The 25,469-nt window shown below is 38.9% G+C and overlaps 1 protein-coding gene across 7 annotated transcripts in view; it reads right to left on the bottom strand.

The window, feature by feature from the left end:
• Nucleotides 1-25,469, bottom strand: part of BCKDHB (branched chain keto acid dehydrogenase E1 subunit beta) — a 292,585-nt gene that overhangs the window by 193,850 nt on the left and 73,266 nt on the right. For all 7 annotated transcript variants that reach the window (XM_060115039.1, XM_060115043.1, XM_060115040.1 and 4 more), the window contains exons 7-8: nucleotides 16,320-16,417; nucleotides 12,736-12,846 (exon numbers count right to left, since the gene is read on the bottom strand). In XM_060115039.1, the coding sequence (XP_059971022.1) occupies nucleotides 12,736-12,846; nucleotides 16,320-16,417 (209 nt within the window). The remainder of the gene's footprint in view (nucleotides 1-12,735; nucleotides 12,847-16,319; nucleotides 16,418-25,469) is intronic.

Genomic DNA, 25,469 nt, shown 5'->3' with positions numbered 1-25,469 from the left:
GATAGCCTAACCCCCAAATACTCTGAGACTACAAATGCCTCAATATGTAGCCTAAGAACAACCATTTGTATCTATGGGCACATCATCATCTTTTGCTACGTAATTTAGGTTTAAGAGAGAAAGGAGGGGGCTTCCCTGGTGGCGCAGTGGCTGAGAGTCCGCCTGCCGATGCAGGGGACACGGGTTCATGCCCCAGTCCGGGAGGATCCCACATGCCGTGGAGCGGCTGGGCCCGTGAGCCATGGCCGCTGAGCCTGCGCGTCCGGAGCCTGTGCTCCGCAACGGGAGAGGCCACAGCAGTGAGAGGCCTGCGTACCACAAAAAAAAAAAAAAAAAAAAAAAAAAAGAGAGAAAGGAGGGGGGAAAGCAAAAGAGAGCGAGGTGGAGAGAAGAGTGGAAGGGGTAGAGAAGAAGATTCTTTTTATATCAGGTCCTAACTTTGTTTAAAAAAATTTTTTTAATTAAAAAAAAAGAACACCTGCCAAATAGATTATACTCAAAAAATTAGATTATACTTGGGGGTGAGGGGAAGGCTTTGAGACACTTTCTTGTACCACAGTACATTTGAACAGAGAAAACTCCTGATCAGAAGCAGTGCCTAAGAGCTGTGCTGGATGCAGAAGTCACAGGTCACTCCTGGGACCAGCAGGAAGGCCAAAGGGAACAGGCCCAGAATGACCTCTTCTGGCTCTAAATTCCATGACCATAACCCACCTGCAATGCAGACAAGGAAGTGAGAAGAGAAGGTTTCTGGAAGAGCCCAAATTGATATCATAAGGTTTGAAGAGTGAAGCATGTGTTCTCAATTCATGAGAAAACTTTACAGGCCTTCCCTGGCCAATGTACATGTCTCGGTTACAAAGTTTGGTCATCTGGATCCCATGCACAGCTGCTGATAATGTGACAGCAAAAAAATAGGATAAAAGAAAACTTAAGTTTAAAAATGCCTAAAACCATAAAAATTAAGCACAAAAACATCAATGAAATAAATAGCTAAATACCTCAATAAATGTAAATGTCAATATAGTATGACATCCAAGTTAAACTGGACTAAGTTTTTGTTTTGTTTTGTTTTCGTTTTCAGTTTTAATATTTTTTAATTGAAGTATAGTTGATTTACAGTGTGTTAATTTCTGCTGTACAGCGAAGTGATTCAGTTATACATATATATACATTCTTTTTTTATATTCTTTTCCATTATGGTTTATTACAGGGTATTGAATGTAGTTCCCTGTGCTATACAGTAGGACCTTGTTGTTTATCCATTCTATATATAATAGCTTGCATCTGCTGACCCCAAACTCCCACTCCATCCCTCCCCCACTCCCTCCCCCTTGGCCACCACCGTCTGTTCTCTATTGGCCTAAGTTATTTTTAAAAGATGAAATTATATACATTATATTTTCCTTGAGAAAATATAAGTGAAAGGCTTTAGAAATTTTGACATCCAAAAGGTTAAGTAGTTTTAAAAATGGCTACACAGAATAGTTTTCATCTATGTAGAAAAAGTAATTACCGTAGGACTCATTTCTCAGAAACTACAGACGGCTGACGTTTACTGTAGTCAATTTCACTTTGATTTTTAGAATAGGTATATTGGTCCTATTTTAATAGAATTCAAATGAGTAATTTCTGTACACCATCAGGAAAAAAATTTATTAAAAAAATAAAACACAAGGTCAAACTAAAACTTAAGACTTAAAAAAATGTTTCAACTTAGAATAAATTTGTGGATTTATTCATAGAGCAATACTCTAGGGTCACTTTTGAACTTTCGTATAAAACATCAAGAGTAAGAAAAGGCGGGCTTCCCTGGTGGCGCAGTGGTTGGGAGTCCGCCTGCCGACGTGGAGGAGGCGGGTTCGTGCCCCGGTCCGGGAGGATCCCACATGCAGTGGAGCGGCTGGGCCCGTGAGCCATGGCTGCTGGGCCTGCGCGTCCGGAGCCTGTGCTCCACAGCGGGGGAGGCCACGGCAGTGAGAGGCCCGCGTACCGCAAAAAAAAAAAAAAAAAAACAAGAGTAAGAAAAGGCACCAAATTCAAAATATTTCAATATTACAACCGTTTTCACAGCATATTGTCAAACTTTCTCTTGCTGATATTCCTAATAATTTTTCAACAAATTTTTATCGAACACCAAGCCTCCAGCTAGGCATTGTTTCAGGGACTAAGAATTCAACAGATAAAATCCCTGCCCTCACAAAATTTACCTTCTAATGGGGGAAGATCAACAATACAAAAATTACATAATATGTTAGATCGTGTTCATCCTTGTAGAGAAAAAGAAAGAAGAGGTGAAAAGGAGTCTTGGCAGGAAGGATGGGACTCAGTATTTATTACATAAGCTGGTCAGGGGAAGCCTTCAGGAGAAAATGATATTGAGTGGTGACCTAGCAGAATCACTTGGTTGAGAGTCAGCCAGGAGCATTTCCTGAAGGCTGGATGGGCAGAGGGGTGTGGAATGTGGTGAGATCAGGTGAATGCCTGTAGACCTTGGTTAGAAATTTGACTTTTCTGCTGAGTTGAATGGGAAGCCATTGAGGCCTTTTGAGACTAGAAGGGATATTATATGACTCATGTTTCAAAGGATCACCTCTGCCTATGGCAAGGATAGGACAGAATCAGAGACAGTGGTTGGGAGGCTACAGCCAAAACCCAGGTGAGAAAGGCTAGTGGTTTGGACCAGGATCAAGGGTAATAGCAGTAGAAGTGGTGGTCAAATTTTGGACATATTGTGTAGACAAAGCCAGGAGGATCTGCTTTGGAATTGAATGTGGGAAAGCAGAGCAGGAGAGAGAGAGAAATCAAAGCCGCCAGGATGTAAAGGCAAACCCTTACTTATTTCGATAATTAGCATAATTTAATCTTCAATTAAAGTGTAAGAATGTCAAAATTAGGTGTCAATTTTCTCTTCCCTATCACCCACACCTTGTAAATGGTCGTTTCTTTCTTTTTTGCAGTGCTGAACATAGCGTTCTAAGTTGAATGACAATATGATTCTTGAAATCTCGAGTTTCCTTCAAAGCCTGTCATTCTCTTGCCAAAATCAAGTTTTGTTTTGTTTTTTGTGGGCAGCTTCTCTGAATTTCCACTCATTAAAAAAGAATCTTCATCTCAAGCTGGACAGCAGCTCAAGGACTGTGCCTGGCCACTGCTTGTTAGCTTACAGTTCACTTCTAAATGCATTTTGAATGTGGTCTTTATCTCAGCAGGAAAGACCGTTCAAACCCACAACACTTAACCACAGTTCTTATCCCTGGGAAGGCTTGGGAAGAGCAGCTCTACCGCTCTTGGGATGAGAGGTCCTGCTTCTCATCAGTGTGACAGCTGAGCTTTGTTAGGACAGCCCTGAATAACAAAAGAAACTCCCCCCTGGCCAAAGCTCACCAAGGTTCTCCCTGAGTCTACAGAAAGGTCCACTACAGTACAAATTCAAGAAACTAATCAATGGGAACACAATGCATTTTTTTGTTATTTCATTCTTTTCTTTTTTTACTTTCTGTTGAAGGATAACATACACAATAAAAGCACACAAAGTGAGTGTTCTGTTCAGTTTTCAAAAACTGAACCTGTATAACCAGAACTCAGAATAAGAAACTGTTACCAGCATCCCATACCCTTCAGGCCCCCTTCCAATTTATTAACCACCATATGACAATCACTCACCTGACTCCTAACACCATAGATGGGTTTTGTCTATCTTTGCACGTGATATAAATAGAATCATACAGTATGTACTCGTTCGGGCCTAGCTTTTTTTTTTTTTTTTGCGGTACGCGGGCCTCTCACTGTTGTGGCCTCTCCCATTGCGGAGCACAGGCTCTGGACACGCAGGGTCAGCGGCCATGCCTCACGGGCCCAGCCGCTCCCAGACCGGGGCACAAACCCGTGTCCCCTGCATCGGCAGGCAGACTCTCAACCACTGCGCCACCAGGGAAGCCCCGGGCCTAGCTTTTTTAAGTCACATTGTTTGTGAGGTGAATACACAGTGCTCCATTCAATTTGTAAGTCATTTATTTTCATTGTTGAAAATATCCTATTATAATGTTTCATCCTCTGGCTGGTGTACATTTAGGTAGTTTACAGTGTGAGGCTATTAGAAATAGTGCTTCTATGAACATTCTTGAACTTATCTTTTGTACATTTCTGTTGGGTATATACACAGGAGTGATTGCTGGGTCATAGGATTCAGCCAGATAATGCCAAACAATTTTTTTAAATGGTTGTACCAATTTATATTCCCAATAGTAGTATATGAGAGATGGATTGTTCCATATCCTTGGCAACACTTGGTTCTGAGGGATATTTTTCATTTTAGCCAGAATGCTGTGTCTTTAGTGGTATCTCATTGTGGGTTTTGGGGGTTTTTTTTGCATGTCCTGATGTCTAAAGAAATTGAATAATTTGCCATATGTTTATCAGCCATTTGGATATATTCTTTCATGAAGTGCCTTTTCAGGACTTTTGCCCATATTTCTATTGGATGTCTGTTTTTTCCTTTTGATTGTAACAGTACTTTATATTTCTGAATACAAATTTCCATAAGTTTCTCCAAATGTGTCGATTTATTCTCTTACTGAGGCATTTTGTTGAGTAAATTCTTAATTTTAATGAAGTCCAGTTTTATCAGCCTTTTTTTAATGTTAACATTTCTGAGTTTTTGTTTTGTTTTTTCTAATTAAGAAATCTTTGACTGCACAGGATCATAAAGATAGTCACCTATTCTCCTAAGAGCTTTTTCATTTTCTCTCTCACAAGTAGATCTGCAATCCTCCTGGAACTGACATGTGTTTTACGGGTTAACATTATTTTCTGTGGTACCCAACTAAAACAGCATCATTTACGGAAAAGTCCATCTTGTCGTCTCTGAATTGCAAAGTCACCTTTGTCCTGAATCAAATGACCAACAGATATGTTTCTGTACTTTTTATTCTGCTCCATTGGTCTATATGTCCATCTTTATACCAATACAATGTTCTAATTCCTACAGCCCTGTGACACATCTTGCCTACAACACATTTGATAATTAAGTCCTCTAGCTTTATTCATCTTCAAGATTGTAAGGCCAAGAAGAGCCAAGGCAATCACTTAACATGGTATGTGCTTCTATTTGTTTGGATCTTCTTTAATTTCTCTACATATTTTGTTATTTTTCTGAATAAAGTTTTTCCACACACATCACTCCATTTCTTCCTAGGTGTTTGGGTTTTTTTGATGCTTTTAAAAATATTATCAATTTCTGAATTAATAATATTTCAAATTAATTTCAAATATTATTTCCATTATTATCAATTTCAATTATTATCAATTTCTGTGGCTGGTATATAAAAATACAGTTGATTATTGTATATTGACCATATTTCCAGGGGCCTTGGTAAACTCATTTAATTCTAATAATCTGCCTGTAGATTCTACTGATCTTTCTTATATACAAGTCATGCTATCTGCGGATAAGTTCTATTTCTTTCTTTTGAATCCATATGATTGTCATGTCTCTTGCCTTTAAGTATGAGCATCCTGAGGACTTCCCTGGTGGTCCAGTGGTTAAGACTCAGCACTTCCAAGGCAGGGGGCAGGGGTTCCATCCCTGGTTGGGGAACTAAGATCCCACATGCCGCGCAGCACGGCCCAAAAAATTAAAAAAAAAAAAAAAAAAAAAAAAAAAAGTATAAGCATCCTGTTGCAGTCCTGATCTCAAGGGGAAAACTGTCAAAATTTCACTGGGAGGGCTTCCCTGGTGGCGCAGTGGTTGAGAGTCTGCCTGCCGATGCAGGGGACACGGGTTCGTGCCCCGGTCTGGGAGAATCCCACATCCTGCGGAGCGGCTGGGCCCGTGAGCCATGGCCGCTGAGCCTGCGCGTGTCTGGAGCCTGTGCTCTGCGACGGGAGAGGCCACAACAGTGAGACGCCCGCATACCGCAAAAAAAAAAAAAAAAAAAAATTCACTGGGAAATATTTTAGCCACAGGCTTTCTGTAGCTACTCAGAACTACAAGATAACCGATTCCTTATCAGATTAAATCTTGTTTATAAAACAAGATAAAGGTACTCTTTATCAAGTTAATAGAATTCCCTTTCATTTCTAGCTTGCTAAGAAATTTTAACCATGAATGGATATTGACTTTTAACAAACGTTTTTATTAAAATAATAAGATAATAAGATTGCTTTTGCCATTTTCTGTTCAAGTAGGGAATTGTAGCAACCCCTTTGTGAATGTGATCATCGAACACCCCTTGAGTATTTGGAATAAACCCTCATGTTGGCCTTTTCATATTGCTGGGTTTGACTTTCCAATATTTTGTTTCTGATTCTCCCATCCTTGCTCATACAAAAAATGTGTCTGTAATTTTGCTTTATGTACAATCCTAAACAGGTATGATATGAAGATTATGCTAAAGAGAATTTAGAAGTTTTCCCTCTGGTTCTACTGTCTGTGAAAGTTTGCTTAAGAATTGTGTTTTACAACATTGTAAATCAACTATACTTCAATTAAAAAACAAAAACAAAGAAAACTGTGTTTAAAGAATTCATTAGTAAAGCCATAGGGGCCTAGGGCTTGCCCCATATATGCTTGATAAAAATGGATTAAATTTCTTTGATCCCTGACTATTCTGGTTTCCTAATTCCTCTTTTATTATTTTGAAAAATTCGTATTTTCCCAGGAATTTGTCCATTTCACCCAAAACTTATCTGTAAAATTATTCATAATACCCTCTTATTATCTTTCTAATGTCTGTAGACTCAGCTGTGATTTCCCCTTCTTTAGGGGGATATTTTTCATTTGTGTTTGACCTATTTTTTTCATTAGTCTTGTTAAAGATTTACCAAATGTATTACTCAAATAGTCTTGTTAAAAGTTTATCAAGTATGTTAATCTTTTCAAAGATCTAAAATTTACTTTATTAAGTATCTCTATTGTATATTTTCTGTTTCACTGATTTCCACTCTTTATTACTGCATTTCTTTTATTTTTCTCTACGTTTGATCTTCTTTCTGGAGATGGAAACTCAGATTGTTAATTTTTTTGTTATTATTTTTGTTTCCTAAATAAACGTATTTATAGTTATAAAGTTCCCTCTAAGCATGACTTTAGCTAAATCCTTACACTTTATTTTTTTTTAATCCTTACACTTTTGATAGGTAGTATCTTCCTAACTATTCAGTTCAGTATCTTCTTTAATTTCTGTTGCAATTTCTTTTATAACCCATGGTTATTTAAACACAAATTATTTGATTTGTAGGAAGTTGGGGCTTTTCTGGGGTTTTTTTTTCTCTCAATTTCTAAGTAAATTTTACTGTTGTCAGAGAACACTCTCTAAATGATTTCAAACTCTGAAATTTGTTAAGGTTATATTTATGTCCCAGCATCTGGTCAATTTTGACAAATGTTCTATATTCAAATGAAAAGAATGATTTCTTGAATAGTTGGGTGTACAATCAGCACAAGTTTACTAACTCTTCAGATGTTGTCTCCTTGCTTGATCAGTCTTTAAGAGGGGTGTCAAAGTCTCCCACTCTGATTGTGGATATGTCTATCTCCTTTAAGTTTTGTGTTTTGCTTGTTTTGCTTTATGCATTTTGAAGATATGCTATTAAGGACATATAGATTTAAGACTGTGACATCTTCATGATAGACTAATCCCTTTAGCATTATGAAATGTTTCCTTTATTTCTAGTAATGCTCCTTGCCTTAAAGCTGTATTTGAAATTATTGATAGTATAACTATACCAACTTTATTTTTCCACCCCTTTCTAACTTTTCTGTGTCCTTATATTTAAAGTGTGTCTCTTTTACTCTGCATGTTTGTCGGTATCATTTTTTTAATGAAGTCTGACAATCTTAGGCTTTTACTAGGATTATTTAATTAATCTGTATTCAATCTAATTATTTATATACCTGGGTTTTTATCTGTCATCTCACTATCTGTTTTCTATTGACACACCTATTTTTTGTACATATTTTTCTTTCTTTCTTTTGGTCTAACCAAATATTTCTATTAATCTATAGTTCCCTTTTTAACTTGCTAGATATATACTTTCACTATTATTTCAGTTGTCGCTCTAGAGATTACAACATGCATCCTTGATTTATTATAATCTCATACAAATTTTACACTAACAATCCTAGAACAACAGAATGTTTTAACTCCATGTAAGCCTATCCTGACTTTCTTCTAGGATCATTTTCCCCTCTGCCTAAAGAATTCCCTTGTAGTATTTCTTTTAGTGAAAATACACTGGTGGTAAATTCTCTCAATTTCTATTTGCCTAGAGTATTTACTTCACTTTAATTTTAAAAGGATGTTTTCTCTGGGTATAGAATTCTAGGCTGGCATCTCTGGCAATTTAAGATGCCATTCCATTGTGTACGTAGGTGTGGTTTTCTTTGAATATATCCTTCTTAGAGGTCCACAAGCATTCTGAATATATGAGTTGGTTCTGAAAATTTCATGAGAAATATTTTTAGATATTGTTTCTGACCAATTCTTTCTTTCTCCTCCTTCTATATTCAAATTGCATATAGGACAGATCCTTTGACCAGATCCCAAATGTTTTTCATGCTCTTTTCTGTTTTAGTCTATTTTTTTCTTCCCTGTGCTTCAGTTTGGACATAGTAACTCGCCTTCTAGTTCATTAATCATATCATCTACTAAGGCTAATATGTTTTTTAAAACATCCATTGAGTTCTTATTGTCAAAAAAATTTTTGCTTCCACAATGTTTGATATACACACACACACTCCAATTCTCTAGAATAATTCTCCACCTTCTTACCACTTTTGTCCCTTTTTTCTCTGTTCCTAAACATAATAATCTTAAAGTCCTTGTCTGCTAACTCCGATATCTGGATCACCTGAGTTTCTGCTTTCATTGGTTTGTTTTCTCTTGGTTTTTGGTCAAATGGTCCTGTCTCTTTATATACCTAGTAATTTTTTTACTGAATGCTAATTGATAAGAGGTTCCACATGATGAGAGGATGCCTCCTTGCTCTGCTGGGTGGATAGAGCAGAAGGTAAATTACATTAATTCAATAAGGAACTGAGAGGGGTAGAGGCTGCATGTGGGTTTGGGAAGATGTAATCTATTTCTGATTTGCCTCTAATCAAAGACCTGACTCCACAGCTCTCAACTGAGAGTATGATTGGGCTTTGTCACTTCAGCCTCAAGTGATGGCTTGGCTTTTCAGATATGTTCTGCTTAGCTCCCATCATACACAGCTTTAGAATTTGGCAAATATTGATATTTTGAGAGAGAGAGACCAACTGTGTGTTTAAGACCCTTCAAGTTTCCAATTCTGTGCTTCCAGCCCCATGAAACAAGGGTTCTATACACCTGGATTCTCAGCTTCTAGTGGAGACTCACTGGTGTCCCCAAGTAAAGAGCAGCTGCAGGTAAGTGTCAATTTACCACTCATTTCAGGCCTTTCCACTCTCATCACTGGTGTTCTTAAGCCACTCCGCCCCTGCCCACGCCCCCAGGCCCCAGGGTAGGTCTCTGTCTCCTAAGCACCTCAAAACTCAAGAATTTCTGTTCTACTTTCCAGTGGCTTCCAGCTAGCTTAGGTCTTTAATATTGGGTTCAGAACTGAGTACATAAACTGACTACGGGTTTTAGGCCTACTCAGGTCTCCAATTTTGTAGCTCCCCTGAACAACGATCAAAAACCCTGCTGTTTATATGGACATGAATGGTATTATGCTTAGTGAAATAAATCAGATAGAGAAAGACAAATACTGTATGGTATCACTTACATGTGGAATCTAAAAAATACAACAAACTAGTGAATATAACAAAAAAGAAACAGATTCACAGATATAGAGAACAAACTGGTGGTTACCAATGGGGAGAGGGAAGGAGGGAAGGGCAAGATAGGGGTGAAGGATTAAGAGGTACAAACTACTATGTATAAAATAAATAAGCCACAAGGATATATTGTACAGCACAGGGAATATAGCCAATATTTTATAACTTTAAATGGTATATGAACAATAAAAATTTTGAATCACTGTGTTGTATACCTGCAACTAATAAAATATTGTAAATCAACTATACCTCAATAAAAAAATAATTGGAATAAAAACCACTGCTAATCTCTCTGTCCCCAAGCAACTGTTCAGGCTTATATCTTTCAAAAAATGCTTCAAAACTTAAGCAAAAGTATGACTATATTCCACAGTCCTTTTACTACGCACAGTATGCTAATGCATATGTTCAATAAATTATTTTTACCTTTTTTTTTTTATGAAGATGTTGGGAGTAGGTGTTTATTTATTTATGTAAATTTATTCATTTATGCTGTGTTGGGTCTTCATTTCTGTGCGAGGGCTTTCTCTAGTTGTGGCAAGCGGGGCCACTCTTCATTGTGGTGCACGGGCCTCTCACTATTGCGGCCTCTCTTGTTGCGGAGTACAGGCTCCAGACATGCAGGCTCAGTAGTTGTGGCTCACGGGCCTAGTTGCTCCGCAGCATGTGGGATCCTCCCAGACCAGGGCTCAAACCCGTGTCCCCTGCATTAGCAGGCAGATTCTCAACCACTGCACCACCAGGGATGCCCTATTTTTACCTTTAATAGGCTTTTCATGATTAGGTATTCCAAAAGATGCATTTTGATGTTGAGTTTAACATGTAATGAATAAAGCTGAGGGATCTAATTTTGTCATAAGACAAAAATAACCGATAAAACACAGCACTAACTGAAAGAGATAATAAACATAAATCTTGAATACTATAGAATTCAAGAAGATAAAGAAAAGCTGAATCATAGTTAAACAAACAAACAAAAAATCCCATTTTTAATATCTGTTTGGTTATAGGGCCCTCTTGCTTAAAATCATCTTAAATTCCTAGAAGATGCCAAGTATCAAAAATGTTCTCTTTTGATACATGAAAAGAAAACCAAAGATGTACCATGATCAACAATGAAGAGAGGCACAAATATACCCAAAGTAATCAAGAAATGACAAACTGGCTTTCACTGACATAATTGGAGGGTCATCAGCTAGAAAAATAGCATGATGAAAGCACCCCAACAGGAAACTAAACTAGTGATGCAAACAAGTCAGAGGTTTGCTGCATCACTTTCTCATTCAGTAGAGGCTTTTGGTCTCCTCTTTCATCTTCTCCAGTCATACAGAGCCCTAAGGAACAGGGTCTACATTCCAGGATCATACAAAGATGTTACCAGTAGATTTAATAAAGGGTGGGGGGAGGGGGTGCCCATAGAAACAGACTGATATAAATACAAGTAATTTCCCACTTCCTTCTTCCTCTACTTCTCCTCACTTTACTTTCATGGTTACCAACTGCAGTATTATTATATTTGTGTTTTACCATAAGCTGCTACAAAGTTTTTTGAATGTATAATGTATATAAATACGAGTACTTGTCCTGACCATACATCAGTACCCTCCACTGCACCATGACAAAGCATCATATCCTCATGCAAAAGCACAATTCACATTATGAATACGAACCCCAAGTAGGGGAGACATGGTGCAAACAAGAATCCTGCTCTGGGGCAAAGGCTATCAGTCCCAGTTTAACCATAATTTGGAACATCTGGCTATTTGAAAGGAAATGCAATGTCTGACTTGATTTGAAAATGCCTGCAAAAAGCGTTATTTCATGCAGGTATAAATAGTTCAACCTAAAACACTGCTCTTAATTATGGAAACTACAAACATAAGGACTTAGAATATTGTTGAAACCATTTGTAACCATCTCAAGTGTTTAGACAGTATCCAGTAAGTCTACAGAACATTTACTATAACAAATCTTAAATCTTCCTCTAAATTATGAAATGATCTTTACCTAAAACACCCTATGCTATACTTTTACAGCAGCAGTAACTGCAGATTATTTTTATGTAATAACCTAAGAAACAGCCTGTAAAAGCTACAAAAATGCCAAAGCTCTTGAAAATAATAAATGTGTAATACTCTAGGTCTTATGGCTCATTTGCTATAAAAATAGATCAAGAAAAAGTACATACAATGTTACCTAAACTTTAGTAGATAAGGCCATCGCATACACAAAAAAGAACTTAAATTTCCTTATGTACCAATTTGGTAATAGATGCACTTCAATTTACCTAGATATTAATATGAAAGGTATCAGCTATAGCCAAATAAATGAGAACTAAACTATATTCTTGAGAGGGGACTATGTGAATCCTATTAATAGTAAGAAAAGGACCGATCTAAACAGGCCAAAGTTCAAGAGAGAATTTAGATAGAAAACTGTAAATCAGAGCAGCCAGAATCCCACAATGTAACATGAAACTGGGATTCACAGTATTTTTTAAAAATAATCCATCTCCATCTCTTTTGGAGAAGGGACAAGTGAGAATTCAGCCAAATTATTTAGCTGGCTATATTCAACCTAGCTTATTGAACCATAACCAATAAGAAGTTTAAAAACACAGGTGATTTCAACATCCCTGATATACTCTCATTTCCACTGGTGCATTATTCACACAAGTCAACACGAGCTGGCTGCATGAAGGACAGAGAGTTGTAATATTTTAAACAGAGAACTATGGGAGGAAAAAATACCTGAAATGATTTGTTTCCCTGAGCATTAAGCTCATACATTTCTTTCAGGGTGTAAATTTTAAAGTTTTAATATCAGTAGAAAAGCCTCATGAAGCTCACAATCTTATAACAATTCTTTGCAAAGAGCCAACAAATTTGGCCCCAGATTTTGAGGAAATGACACTATCAACACTATATTCATACCTTGCAAACTGTATCCACATCCCAAGGTATTATAGTCCTCAGATCAATGACCTCACAAGACACTCCAAGCTTCTCATGAGCCATGGAAGCCACCTCTCGGATCACATGAACCTGAAATAACAAGGGAAATATGTAGAGGATGACTAAAGAAAAAAAGTTAGTTGAATTCTGACATCCTTAATAGAGATAGTGTTTAAAGTTAGAGGAACTGATTTGCAAGAAGAATTTCTTTTAGACATGTTGAACCCCATATTCCAACCAAATAATCAAATATAGATGTCTAGAAAACAGCTGGAAAGAGGTTCTTTGAGAAAAGGAGAGCAGTCATTGCCAGAGATACTGATTCCAAAGATATCAACACATAGAAGGTTAATAAAGTCACAGGAGTAGGTTGAGTTTCTAGAAAAAGTATACAGAAGGAGAAGTAAAGGGCAAAAATCATGGGACCCTGTACATGACCAACATTTAAGAGGAAAGTAGAGGAAGAGGAGCTGAAGAAGAAGAGGAAGAGGGAGAGAAGGAGGAGGAAGAGGAAGAGAGAGAAGGAGAAGGAGTGGGAGGGAGGGGGAGGCGGGAGGGGGAGAAGGAGGAGGACAAGAAGAAGGGGAAGGGGAAGGAGAAGAAGAAGAAGAAGAAGAAGGAGAAGAAGAAGAAGGAGAAAGAGAAGGAGAAGGAGAAAATGAAGAAGAGGAAGAGGAAGAAGAAGGAGAAGAAGAAGAAGGGGAAGAGGAAGAAGAAGAAGAAGAGGAAGAAGAAGAGGAAGATGAAGAGGAAGAAGGAGAAGAGGAGGAAGAAGAAGAAGAAGAAGAAGAAGAAGAAGAAGAAGAAGAAGAAGAAAAAAAAAAGAAGAAGAAGAAGGAGAAGAAGAAGAAGGAGGAGGAGAAGAAGAAGAGGAAGAAGAAGAAGGGGAAGGGGAAGAGGAAGAAGGAGAAGGAGAAGGAGAAGAAGGAGAAGAAGAAGAAGAAGAAGGGGAAGGGGAAGGGGAAGAGGAAGAAGAAGAAGAAGAGAGAAGAAGAAGAAGAAGGAGAACAGTTAAAAGAAACAGAAAGAAAATCGGAAGACAATATATCCAGAAGCTAAAGAAAGGTTTCATACAGATAGTAGCCAGCCAGTGTCACATACCATAACAATATGAGGTAAGGGTTGGATTTAGCAATTAGAAGATTAGCAATGTTAGCAGAAATAGTTTTAACTACTGGGAACAGAACTCATAAGGTAAATGAGTTTGAAAAAAAAAGAACATAAGGAAGTGAAGGAATTAAATACAGGTAGTAGAAAATAGTTGTTTAAGTTTAGTGATAAAAGAAAGGAGGGGGATACACTGTTATTTAAGGGGAAAGTAGGATAGAGAAAAGGTATTTTTAAAATAGAGAAGAGAGACACACTTTTTAATTTTATTCTTTATTTTTTAACATCTTTATTGGAGTATAATTGCTTTACAATGTTGTGTTAGTTTCTGCTGTATAACAAAGTGAATCAGCTATATGTATACATACATTGCCATATCCCCTCCCTCTTGTGTCTCCCTCCCACCCTCCCTATCCCACCCCTCTAGGTGGTCACAAAGCACCGAGCTGATCTCCCTGTGCAAAGCAGCTGCTTCCCACTAGCTATCTATTTTACATTTGGTAGGACACACTTTTTTTAATAAGAGAGACATGGAAAGGAGCAACTGAAGATGCAGGAGAGAGGGATCAGTTAATGAATCACAGTCCTGGAGAAGAAGAAATGGAATACATTCTGAAACAGATTTGGAGAAGTAGCTGTGAAAACCAGACACTTCTTGGAAGACAAGGGGCTAGAGGCAAGGATTGGCAGCAGAAGTGGTAAGTGTGAAGGAAAAGCGAGATGGGGGAATTAGTGTCTAATACGCTCTAACTTCCCTATTAAAAAGAAAGACAAGGACACATGCTGAGAGTGGGACACATGCTGAGCCTTTTTTTTCTTTTTTTAAAAATTTTTATTGGAATATAGTTGATTTGAGAGTGGGCTTTTTAAAAGGAACTCAAGGAGAGCAGAAAAGTTTTGCAAAAACCACTGTGGGCACCATCATCGGATGTGACTCTCCAGGCAGTATGATTATCCCACTGGAGGTGAGAAACCGCAAAGACTACAACTCTACAAGCCAAAAATCAAATGGAGAAGAGTGTAGGAGGTTGTAGGATTGCAAATGATTTTCATTATCTTCTTTATATTATGTGGTATTAAATTTTCTAAAATAAGCAAGTATTTCTTTTACACAGAAAAAAGAAAAACTGATCATTTCTTTAAAAGAAGGAGAGATAGAAGTCTATGGCTAGAGAAGGAATCCTGAGCTTAAAAGTTTGGAAGCAGAGTGATATGATAATAAGCTCTGGGGAAAACTGAAATAGATCATCAGTTCAATTGAAAAGAGAAAGGTATGGAATAATGAGGCTGGACCACTGGCGGGTCCATGTAGCCAGCAAAGTAATCACGAGAGATGGCAGCAGAGGGGATGAAAAACACCATTAATCATTGGGGAAATGCAAATCAAAACCACAGTGAGATACTACCTCACACCTGTCAGCACGGCTATCACCAAAAAGAACACAAATAACAAATGTTGGCAAGGATGTGGAGAAAAGGAATCCTCCTACACTGTTGGTGGGAGTGTAAATAGGTGCAGCCACTGTGGAAAACAGTATGGAGGTTTTGTAAAAGACTAAAAATAGAGCTACCATATGACCCAGCAATTCCACTCCTGGGTATACGTCCAAAAACAGAAACAAAAACACTAACTGGAAAAGATACATGCGCCCCAACGTTCACAGCAGCATTATTTACAAGTGCCAAGGTATGGAAGCAAACTAAATGTCCATCAACAGATGAATGGATAAAGAATATGTGGTATATATATACAATGGACTACCACTCAGCCATAAAAAAGAATGAAACTTTGCCATTTGCAGCAAAATGGATAGACTTGGAGGGCATTATGCAAAGTGAAATAAGTCAGAAAGAAAAAGACAAATACTGTAGGATATCACTTATATGTGGAATCTAAAAAATACAACAAACCAGTGAATAAAACAAAAAGGAAGGAGACTCACAGATACATAGAACAAACCAGTGGTTACTAGTGGGGAAAGGGAAGGGGAGAGGGGTAATAAAAGGATGGGGGATAAAAAAAGGAGGGGTTATAATGGGATTATATGAAATCATGTGTGTGAAACTTCTGAAAACTGTAAAAGCACTACAGAATGTAAAGAATCTTTCATTCAGTAAAATAATAATAATGGCAAAAAAAAAGAAGATGGTATGTCAAAAGCAGCAACAAGTAGTGAGGATATGTAATGTGTGCTTCAAAAGAATGTGTCCTTAATACGTTTTTGTAAACTCTCAACATATTTTTAATGGTTCACCATATGCATGTAAATTTTAATACGACTGAAAAGGCATCTCACCTTCAGTCAGAAATCAGTACCAGACATAGATGTAGCATCAAACAAGACTTAAATTCGAGATATAAGGAAGACATTTTCTATGCTTCATAGAATTAGAATTAAAAATGAGGGTTTCCAAACACAAGATGGACATTACCAGTTGCTATAACGGTTACTGACCTGAGTGCCCCAGGCAACTAGAGTGACATCACTCCCTTCTTGGATGACTTCGGCCTGGGACAGGGGGATGTTGTATGGTTCTATGGGAACCTGTTCCACTGAATACAAAACAAGGAAAAAAATGCAAGGTTAATTATTTTTTCACGTGACATTTGTGCATAACAGAATATAAGAACCTCATTGTGGCAAAGTTTTATTGTGTTTATTCTTCCCCCAAATTCCATAAGTTATTTTTAAAAGAAATAGCATTTATTATATGACATTACTACACAGATGAAAAACTACCATCGAATCAGCTATCTTGGAACAGAAAAAGGACTTCAGGGAAAAACTAAGAAAATCTTAATAATCTTGGGCATTAGACAATAATAATGTAACAACACTGGTTCATTAACTGTAACAAGTGTACCATACTAACATAAGACGTTAATAAAAGGGGTTCTTATAGTACCATAGTATTTACTATCGAAAAAAATTTGGGTATAATGGACCTGTGCAGTTCAAACATAGACATATGTAAATCTTGTTTTCTTTCCACAAATATAATCACGCTGCACACATTATTTAGAACCCTTCTATAATCTCCTTTTTCCACTTAGCAATATATCTTGGTCATGTTTTTATATCAAAAGTATAGTTTTTTTAATCATATCTGTAAGTAAAAACTATCACGTTTAATGGTGCTGTTATCAGTGATATGGTAGAAAATTTTATTCCTTGTATTTTTGTGTATTTCCAATCCAATGACCTTTCTATAACCAGTGCCAGAGAGAGATGAATAAGCTTTAAGTCATGTATATATTTAAATAAAATAAAATTAATTAAGTAACAAAATGGTAAAACCTATAAAACTACTTTTGTGGGTAAACCTAAACACAGATGACAATTAAGCCAAGAAACCTGACACATAGCTGTTAGAAAACATATAAGGGACTTCCCTGGTGGTCCAGTGGAAAAAGAACAACAACAAAAACAAAAATGCACAGTCTAACCTCAAGAAAACTATAAGCATTAAAAGCATTATTTTTTTAAGTTTTTTTGTGTAGCACAAAAACTATGTCAGATACTTCCAACTATCTAAACCAGGAGTGGGCAAGTCAAGTTTTGTAAACAATGTTTTATTGGCATACAACCTCATCCATTCATTTACATATTATCTGTGGCTGTTCTGGCCCTTCAACAGCAGAGCTGAGTAGTTGTAAGAGAGAGCATAGCCTATAAGCCTAAAGTATTTACTATCTGTCCCTTTACAGAAAATGTTTCCCAACCTCAATTCTAAACAGTGCATTCAGAGGTTAATTCCAGCCCATTCACTGATGGCTGAAATCCAGTATTAGATGGATGGATGGATGGACCAATGGATATATGGATGGATGGACAAAGGAACTGACAAATAGGAAGACAGACATATTCAACTGGAATAACACATTTTACTTAGCAGTTCTCAGCTGCTAAACCAAAGTGATGGTCAAGAACAACGCTGATAACCTCTGGTAAGCATGCCAAAGGTAGCACGCATGCTCTTTGCCATCATCAAGTCTTCTTTCTCCAAGCAGCAAGATCTGCACACTAAAAGACAAGGCTTGAAGCCAGTACGCACTCCGCCTTTCTTGTGAGTCAGTGGCCACCATTCAGGAGGCTTGTCGTTCCTGCCTTGTGTTGTAAATCAGTTGCCAGCTGGTAATTAGCAAATCCCTGGAACACATCACTCTAAGGGCTGGCGCACCAAAAGAAATGGGTTGGCATTTGGCCCACCTCCTTTGAAAAACTGTCAGTGAGTGACTGTTTCATTGTATTCAATAAATTACCCAGAATAATAAGACCTCATTACTTTAATAATTAATTAAGGGACAACATGGCAAACAAAGCTTAGTCCTCCACCAAAAAAAAAAAGCATGCCAAGAACAAGATTCAAGAAGAGTCTTATATTTAAACGAACCCCAAAAATCACTCCTTAGCTTTGCATAAATTTAATCCTGAGAGGAGGAAAATAAAAGTACAATTTTATGGATTAAAGACCTAAACGTAAGACTGGAAACCATAAAACTTCCAGAAGAGAACATAAGCCAAACACTCTTTGACATAAATCAGAATATTTTCCTGGATCTGTCTCCTCAGGCAAAAAAAACAAAAGCAAAAATAAACAGATGAGACCTAATTAAATTAAAAGCTTTTGCACAGCAGAGGAAACCACTGACATAATGAAAAGAAAATTTACTAAATGGAAGAAAATATTTGCAAATAATATGACCAATAAGGGGTTAATATCCAAAATATATAAACAGCTCATACAACTCAATAACAACAACAAAAAAACTGATTAAAAAATGGGCAGAAGACCTGAATAGACATTTTTCCAAAGAAGATATACAGATGGGCAACAGGCACATGAAAAGATGCCCAACACTGCTAACATCAGGGATATGCAAGTCAAAACCACAATGAGATATCACCACGCACCTGACAGAATGGCTATCATCAAAAAGAACACAAATAACAAACGCTGGAGAGGGTGTGGAGAGAAGAGAACCCTCCTACACTGTTGGTGGGAATGGAAACTGGTGCAGCCACTATGGAAAACAGTAGGGAGGGTTCTCAAAAACTAAAAATAGAGTTACCATATGACCCAACAATTCCACTCCTGGGTCTATATCCAAAAAAACCCAAACAAACAAAAACACTAATTTGAAAAGACAGAAGAGATACATGCACCCCGATGTTCATAGCAGAATTATTTATAATTGCCAAGAGATGGAAGCAACCTAAGACTTCATCAACAGATGAACTGATAAAAAATACTATGGTATATATATACAATGGAATACTACTCAGCCATAAAAAATAATGGAATTTTGCCATTTGTAGCAATATGGATAGACTTGGAGGGCACTGTGCTAAGTGAAATAAGTCAGACAGAGAAAAGCAAATACTGTAGGATATCACTTATATAGAGAATCTAAAAAATACAATAAACTAGTGGATTAAAAAAAGAAGAAGCAGAGGGCCTCCCTGGTGGCGCAGTGGTTGAGAGTCCGCCTGCCAATGCAGGGGATACGGGTTCGTGCCCCGGTCTGGGAGGATCCCATATGCCGCGGAGCGGCTGGGCCCGTGAGCCATGGCCGCTGGGCCTGCGCATCCGGAGCCTGTGCTCCGCAACGGGAGAGGCCACAGCAGTGAGAGGCCCACATGCCGCAAAAAGAAAAAAAAAAAAGAAAAAAAAAAAAGAAGAAGCAGACTCACCGATAGAGGACAAACTAGTGGTTATCAGTGGGGAGAGGGGCAATACGGGGGAAGGGGAAAACGGGGTATTATGGGATTATATGAAATCGTGTGTGTGAAACTTTTGAAATGTGTAAAGCACTATAGAATTTAAAGTAACTTTCATTCAGTTAAAAAATTTTAAATAAAAGTCTACAAATAACAAATGCTGGTGAGGATGTGGAGAAAAGGGAACCCTCGTACACTGTTGGTGGGAATGTAAATTGATACAGCCACTATGGAGAACAGTACAGAGGTTCCTCTAAAAACTAAAAACAGAACTACCATATAATCCAGCAATTCCATTCCTGGGTATATATTCGAAGAAAATGAAAAGACTAATTTGAAAAAATACATGCACCCCTATGTTCAGAGCAGCATTTTAATATATGTATTTATTTAAACTTGGCAAACAGGTCACCTAGGAAGCAAGCTATAATTCCCAGGTACATTTTTGTTTTGTTAACTTAAAAGATATTTATTCCAAGAGCAGCTTATTATCAAATAGTCATTCCTACATCATGTATAATGTTTTATGAAAGAGAGCAGGTAAAAGGAGTTACAGCATGAAACTTCAGGAGCTGAAGGGCCTCTGTGCAGTCATAGTACGGATTCCTGTTTTCACAGCAGTGGGGCTCACTGAGCCACTCCATTTTACCACATGCTGATTACATTCTAATCTTAGCACTAATGAGCATCCCATAGAGAAACCCTTCAGCATCAGAGACGCTGAAAAAAATGTGTGGCTTTAAAGAGAGAGCTTTCCAAGGACAAAATAAAAAAGATGTAATTTTTTGCTCAAAAATCAGAGAAGATAGATTTTTAAATATATATTGTAAGTTCCACAGATATGCTTCCTTGGTAATTGCAAATGCACTTATATTCATATTACAGAGAAACTGACAGAGTCATGGCATGAATTAGCTCATGCTTGGCCCCTTTTATTTCCCATTCTCTTCCTTTTTTTCCTTCCAATTCCCTTCTAATTTGTTGTATTGCTTACAAGTCTTCTGAAACATATTTTGAAAATACAGCAGAGTGTATAAATTATATATATTTATAATATCAATATATATGTATAATATGTACTATGTATAATATATACTTATTCATTTAATAGTCACTGTGTACCCAGTATATGCAGACATCATGCAAGAGGCTAGACTATGAAGTGAAAAAGGCAGTTCCTGGCCTTAAGAAGCACACACTCAACTGGGAGTTAAAAAGACGGAAAGAGATGATCAGCAAACAAATAAAAACATGATGTAGCAGTGAGGAAAAACCTTTCTAGGAAAGACAGAGGGAAGCAACAACCTGACTGTAAGATCGAGGTGTCTTCACCACCAACAAGGGAACAAATGGTAGGGGTCTTAGAGATGAAGAAGTACTTAACACAAGAGAAAATAAAGGAGGTCTTTCATGTAGAAAGAGGTGTGTACAAAGAAATGGGGGTGTGAAATTTGTGTGTGTGTATGTATCTGTGTGTACACATCTATAAACATGTGTAAACACAGATTTACATGATGTTTCAGGTCAAGGTGAATACTGAAACCTTTGAATTATATTCCCAAACCCCTTGAAAGAACTTTCCAATGCCTTCTGATTTAATACACTAGTAACTGGTGTAGAAAGATTCAGCTAGAGAATAACAACTCACTCTTGATGACGTAAGTTTCCCTGTGAGGCACAGTATTACCGTTACAGAGATAATAGGGTCATTTCTCTGCCCTGGCACTAATCCAAAGCAATGCTCGTTTCCTCACAGATGTCAAGCTCAGTAGGGCTTTATCATGTTTCATTCTACATGATGCTGTGATAAAGCATAAATGTTCTTTTTAAGAAGAAAGTGTATTTCTAACTTACTTCATGCTGCTTGATTACTAACAGCAGATTCAGTCTCCACACCTGAGGAAGCCTCGCTCATTGGCCAGAATTTACAGTCTAATGGGGCAGGGTGGGCAAATTCGCCCACCGAAGAGCCCAGTCCCAGCCCCGTCTCTGCATCTAATTTGCTGATCTCTGACATCATATTACTTCTGTGCCCAAGGCTCCCACTTGCAAACTGTGGAAAGCAGCCTGTGTCTACCTGCCAAATCCCAGGAGCAGACAGAGGACACATTAAGTTCATTGCTATAGATATTCTTTCAGTCCTTAGGAAGAAAACAGGTTTACAGTTTAAAATAATTCAATGGTATAGTCATTAAGACTATAAATGTTCACTTCAGGAACATTCTTATTCCTATTACCATTTGCTGTATTTAACCATAAATTAATCTCTATGTTACAATGGTTATTTTACTGAATACTCCTTTCAACTTTGAAGGTACTAACTATGGTCATACTTTTGGGTACTTTTCACTTCTATGCTAACAATTACTTTTAACACTGATGTTAGAGATAAGAATATATGAACAAGAAAACTTAATGCAGTTTCTTCTAGCAATCACTTTAAAATTACTCACCAAGGAGAGCTTCAAGATGGCGGAAGAGTAAGACACGGAGATCACCTTCCTCCCCACAGATACACCAGAAATACATCTACATGTGCAACAACTCCTACAGAACACCTACTGAACGCTGGCAGAAGACCTCAGACACCCCAAAAGGCAAGAAAGTCCCCACGTCCCTGGGTAGGGCAAAAGAAAAAAGAAAAAACAGAGACAAAAGGATAGGGACGGGACCTGAACCAGTGGGAGGGAGCCGTGAAGGAGGAAAGGCTTCCACACACTAGAAGCCCCTTCACGGGCGGAGACTGCGGGTGGCAGAGGGGGGGAGCTTCAGAGCCGCGGAGGAGAGCACAGCAACAGGGGTGCAGAGGGCAAAGCGGAGAGATTCCCGCACAGAGGATCGGGGCCGACCCAGCACTCACTAGCCCAAGAGGCTTGTCTGCTCACCCGCCGGGGCGGGCGGGGCTGGGAGCTGAGGCTCGGGCTTCGGTCGGAGCGCAGGGAGAGGACTGGGGTTGGCAGCGTGAACACAGCCTGAAGGGGTTAGTGCACCACGGCTGGCCGGGAGGGAGTCCGGGAAAAAGTCTGGAGCTGCCGAAGAGGAAAGAGACTTTTTCTTCCCTCTTTGTTTCCTGGTGCTCGAGGAGAGGGGATTCAGAGCGCTTTTTAAAGGAGCTCCAGAGACGGGCGCGAGCCACGGCTAACAGCGCGGACCCCAGAGACGGGCATGAGACGCTAAGGCTGCTGCTGCCGCCACCAAGAAGCCTGTGTGCGAGCACAGGTCACTCTCCACACCTCCCCTCCCGGGAGCCTGTGCAGCCCGCCACTGCCAGGGTCCCATGATCCAGGGACAACTTACCCTGGGAGAACGCATGGCGCGCCTCAGGCTGGTGCAAAGTCACGCCAGCCTCTGCCACCACAGGCTCGTCCCGCCTCCGTGCCCCTCCCTCCCCCAGGACTGACTGAGCCAGAGCCCCCCAATCAGCTGCTCCTTTAACCCCGTCCTGTCTGAGCGAAGAACAGACGCCCTCAGGCGACCTACAGGCAGAGGCGGGGCCAAAAGCAAAGCTGAACTCCAGGAGCTGTGCGGACAAAGCAGAGAAAGGGAAATCTCTCCCAGCAGCCTCAGAAGCAGCGGATAAAAGCTCCACAATCAACTTGATGTACCCTGCATCTGTCGAACACCTGAAGAGACAACGAACCATCCCAAATTGAGGAGTGGACTTTGGGAGCAATGATATATTTTTTCCCCTTTTTCTCTTTTTCTGAGTGTGTATGTGTATGCTTCTGTGTGTGATTTTGTCTGTATAGCTTTGCTTTTACCATTTGTCCTAGGGTTCTCTCTGTCCGTTTTTTTTTTTAAATTTTTTCTTAATAATTTTTTTTATTTTAATAACTTTATTTTCTTTTCTTTTACTTTGTTTTATTTTATTTTATCTTTTTCTTTCTTTCTTTCTCTTTTTCTCCCTTTTATTCTGAGCTGTGTGGAGGACAGGCTCTTGGTGCTCCAGCCAGGCGTCATGGCTGTGCCTCTGAGGTGGGAGAGCCAAGTTCAGGACACTGGTCCACAAGACACCTGCCAGCTCCAGGTAATATCAAATGGCGAAAATCTCCCAGAGATCTCCATCTCAACACCAAGACCCAGCTTCACTCAACGACCAGCAAGCTACAGTGCTGGACACCCTATGCCAAACAACTAGCAAGACAGGAACAAAACCCCATCCATTAGCACAGAGGATACCTAAAATCATAAGGCCACAGACAACCCAAAACAGACCGCCAGACATGGACCTGCCCAACAGAAAGACAAGATCCAGCCTCATCCACCAGAACACAGGCACTAGCCCCCTCCACCAGGAAGCCTACACAACCCACTGAACCAACCATAGCCACTGGGGGCAGCCACCAAAAACAACGGGAACTACGAACCTGCAGCCTGCGAAAAGGAGACCCAAACGCAGTAAGTTAAGCAAAATGAGAAGACAAACACACAGCAGATGAAGGAGCAAGGCAAAAGCCCACCAGACCTAACAAGCGAAGAGAAAATAGGCAGTCTACCTGAAAAAGAATTCAAAATAATGATAGTAAAGGTGGTCCAAAATCTTGGAAATAGAATGGAGAAAATACAAGAAACGTTTAACAAGGACCTAGAAGAACTAAAGAGCAAACAAACAATGATGAACAACACAATAAATGAAATTTAAAATTCTCTAGAAGGGATCAATAGCAGAATAACTGAGGCACAAGAACGGATAAGTGACCTGGAAGATAAAATAGTGGAAATAACTACTGCAGAGCAGAATAAAGAAAAAAAATGCAAAGAATTGAGGACAGTCTCAGAGACATCTGGGACAATTTTAATCACACTAACATTCTAATTATAGGGATACCAGAAAAAGAAGAGAAAAAGATAGGGACTGAGAAAATATTTGAAGAGATTATAGTTGAAAACTTCCCTAATATGGGAAAGGAAATAGTTAATCAAGTCCAGGAAGCACAGAGAGTCCCATACAGGATAAATCCAAGGAGAAACATGCCAAGACACATATTAATCAAACTATCAAAAATTAAATACAAAGAAAACATATTAAAAGCAGCAAGGGAAAAACAACAAAAAACACATAAGGGAATCCCCAAAAGGTTAACAGCTGATCTTTCAGCAGAAACTCTGCAAGCCAGAAGGGAGTGGGAGGACATATTTAAAGTGATGAAGGAGAAAAACCTACAACCAAGCTTACTCTACCCAGCAAGGATCTCATTCAGATTTGACAGAGAAATTAAAATCTTTACAGACAAGCAAAAGCTAAGAGAATTCAGCACCACCAAACCAGCTTTTCAACAAATGCTAAAGGAACTTCTCTAGGCAGGAAACACAAGAGAAGGAAAAGACCTACAATAATAAACCCAACAAAATTAAGAAAATGGTAATAGGAACATACATATCGATAATTACCTTAAATGTAAATGGATTAAATGCTCCAACCAAAAGACATAGATTGGCTGAATGGATACAAAAACAAGACCTGACCTGTATATATGCTATCTACAAGCGACCCACTTCAGACCTAGGGACACATACAGATTGAAAGTGAGGGTATGGAAAAAGATATTCCATGCAAATGGAAATCAAAAGAAAGGTGGAGGGGCTTCCCTGGTGGCGCAGTGGTTGAGAGTCCGCCTGCCGATGCAGGGGACGCGGGCTCGAGCCCCGGTCCGGGAAGATCCCACCTGCCACGGAGCGGCTGGGCCCCTGAGCCATGGCCGCTGAGCCTGAGCGTCCAGAGTCTGCGCGTCCGGAGCCTGTGCTCCGAAACGGGAGAAGCCACAACAGTGAGAGGCCTGCGTACCGCAAAAAAAAAAAAGAAAGGTGGAGTAGCAATTCTCATATCAGACAAAATAGACTTTAAAACAAAGACTATTACAAGAGACAAAGAAGGACACTACA

Source organism: Mesoplodon densirostris, chromosome 12, assembly GCF_025265405.1.
Source record: "Mesoplodon densirostris isolate mMesDen1 chromosome 12, mMesDen1 primary haplotype, whole genome shotgun sequence".
Taxonomy (NCBI): domain Eukaryota; kingdom Metazoa; phylum Chordata; class Mammalia; order Artiodactyla; family Ziphiidae; genus Mesoplodon; species Mesoplodon densirostris.
Note: the sequence above shows the minus strand (reverse complement) of the source record. Positions and strands in the feature narration are given on the sequence as shown.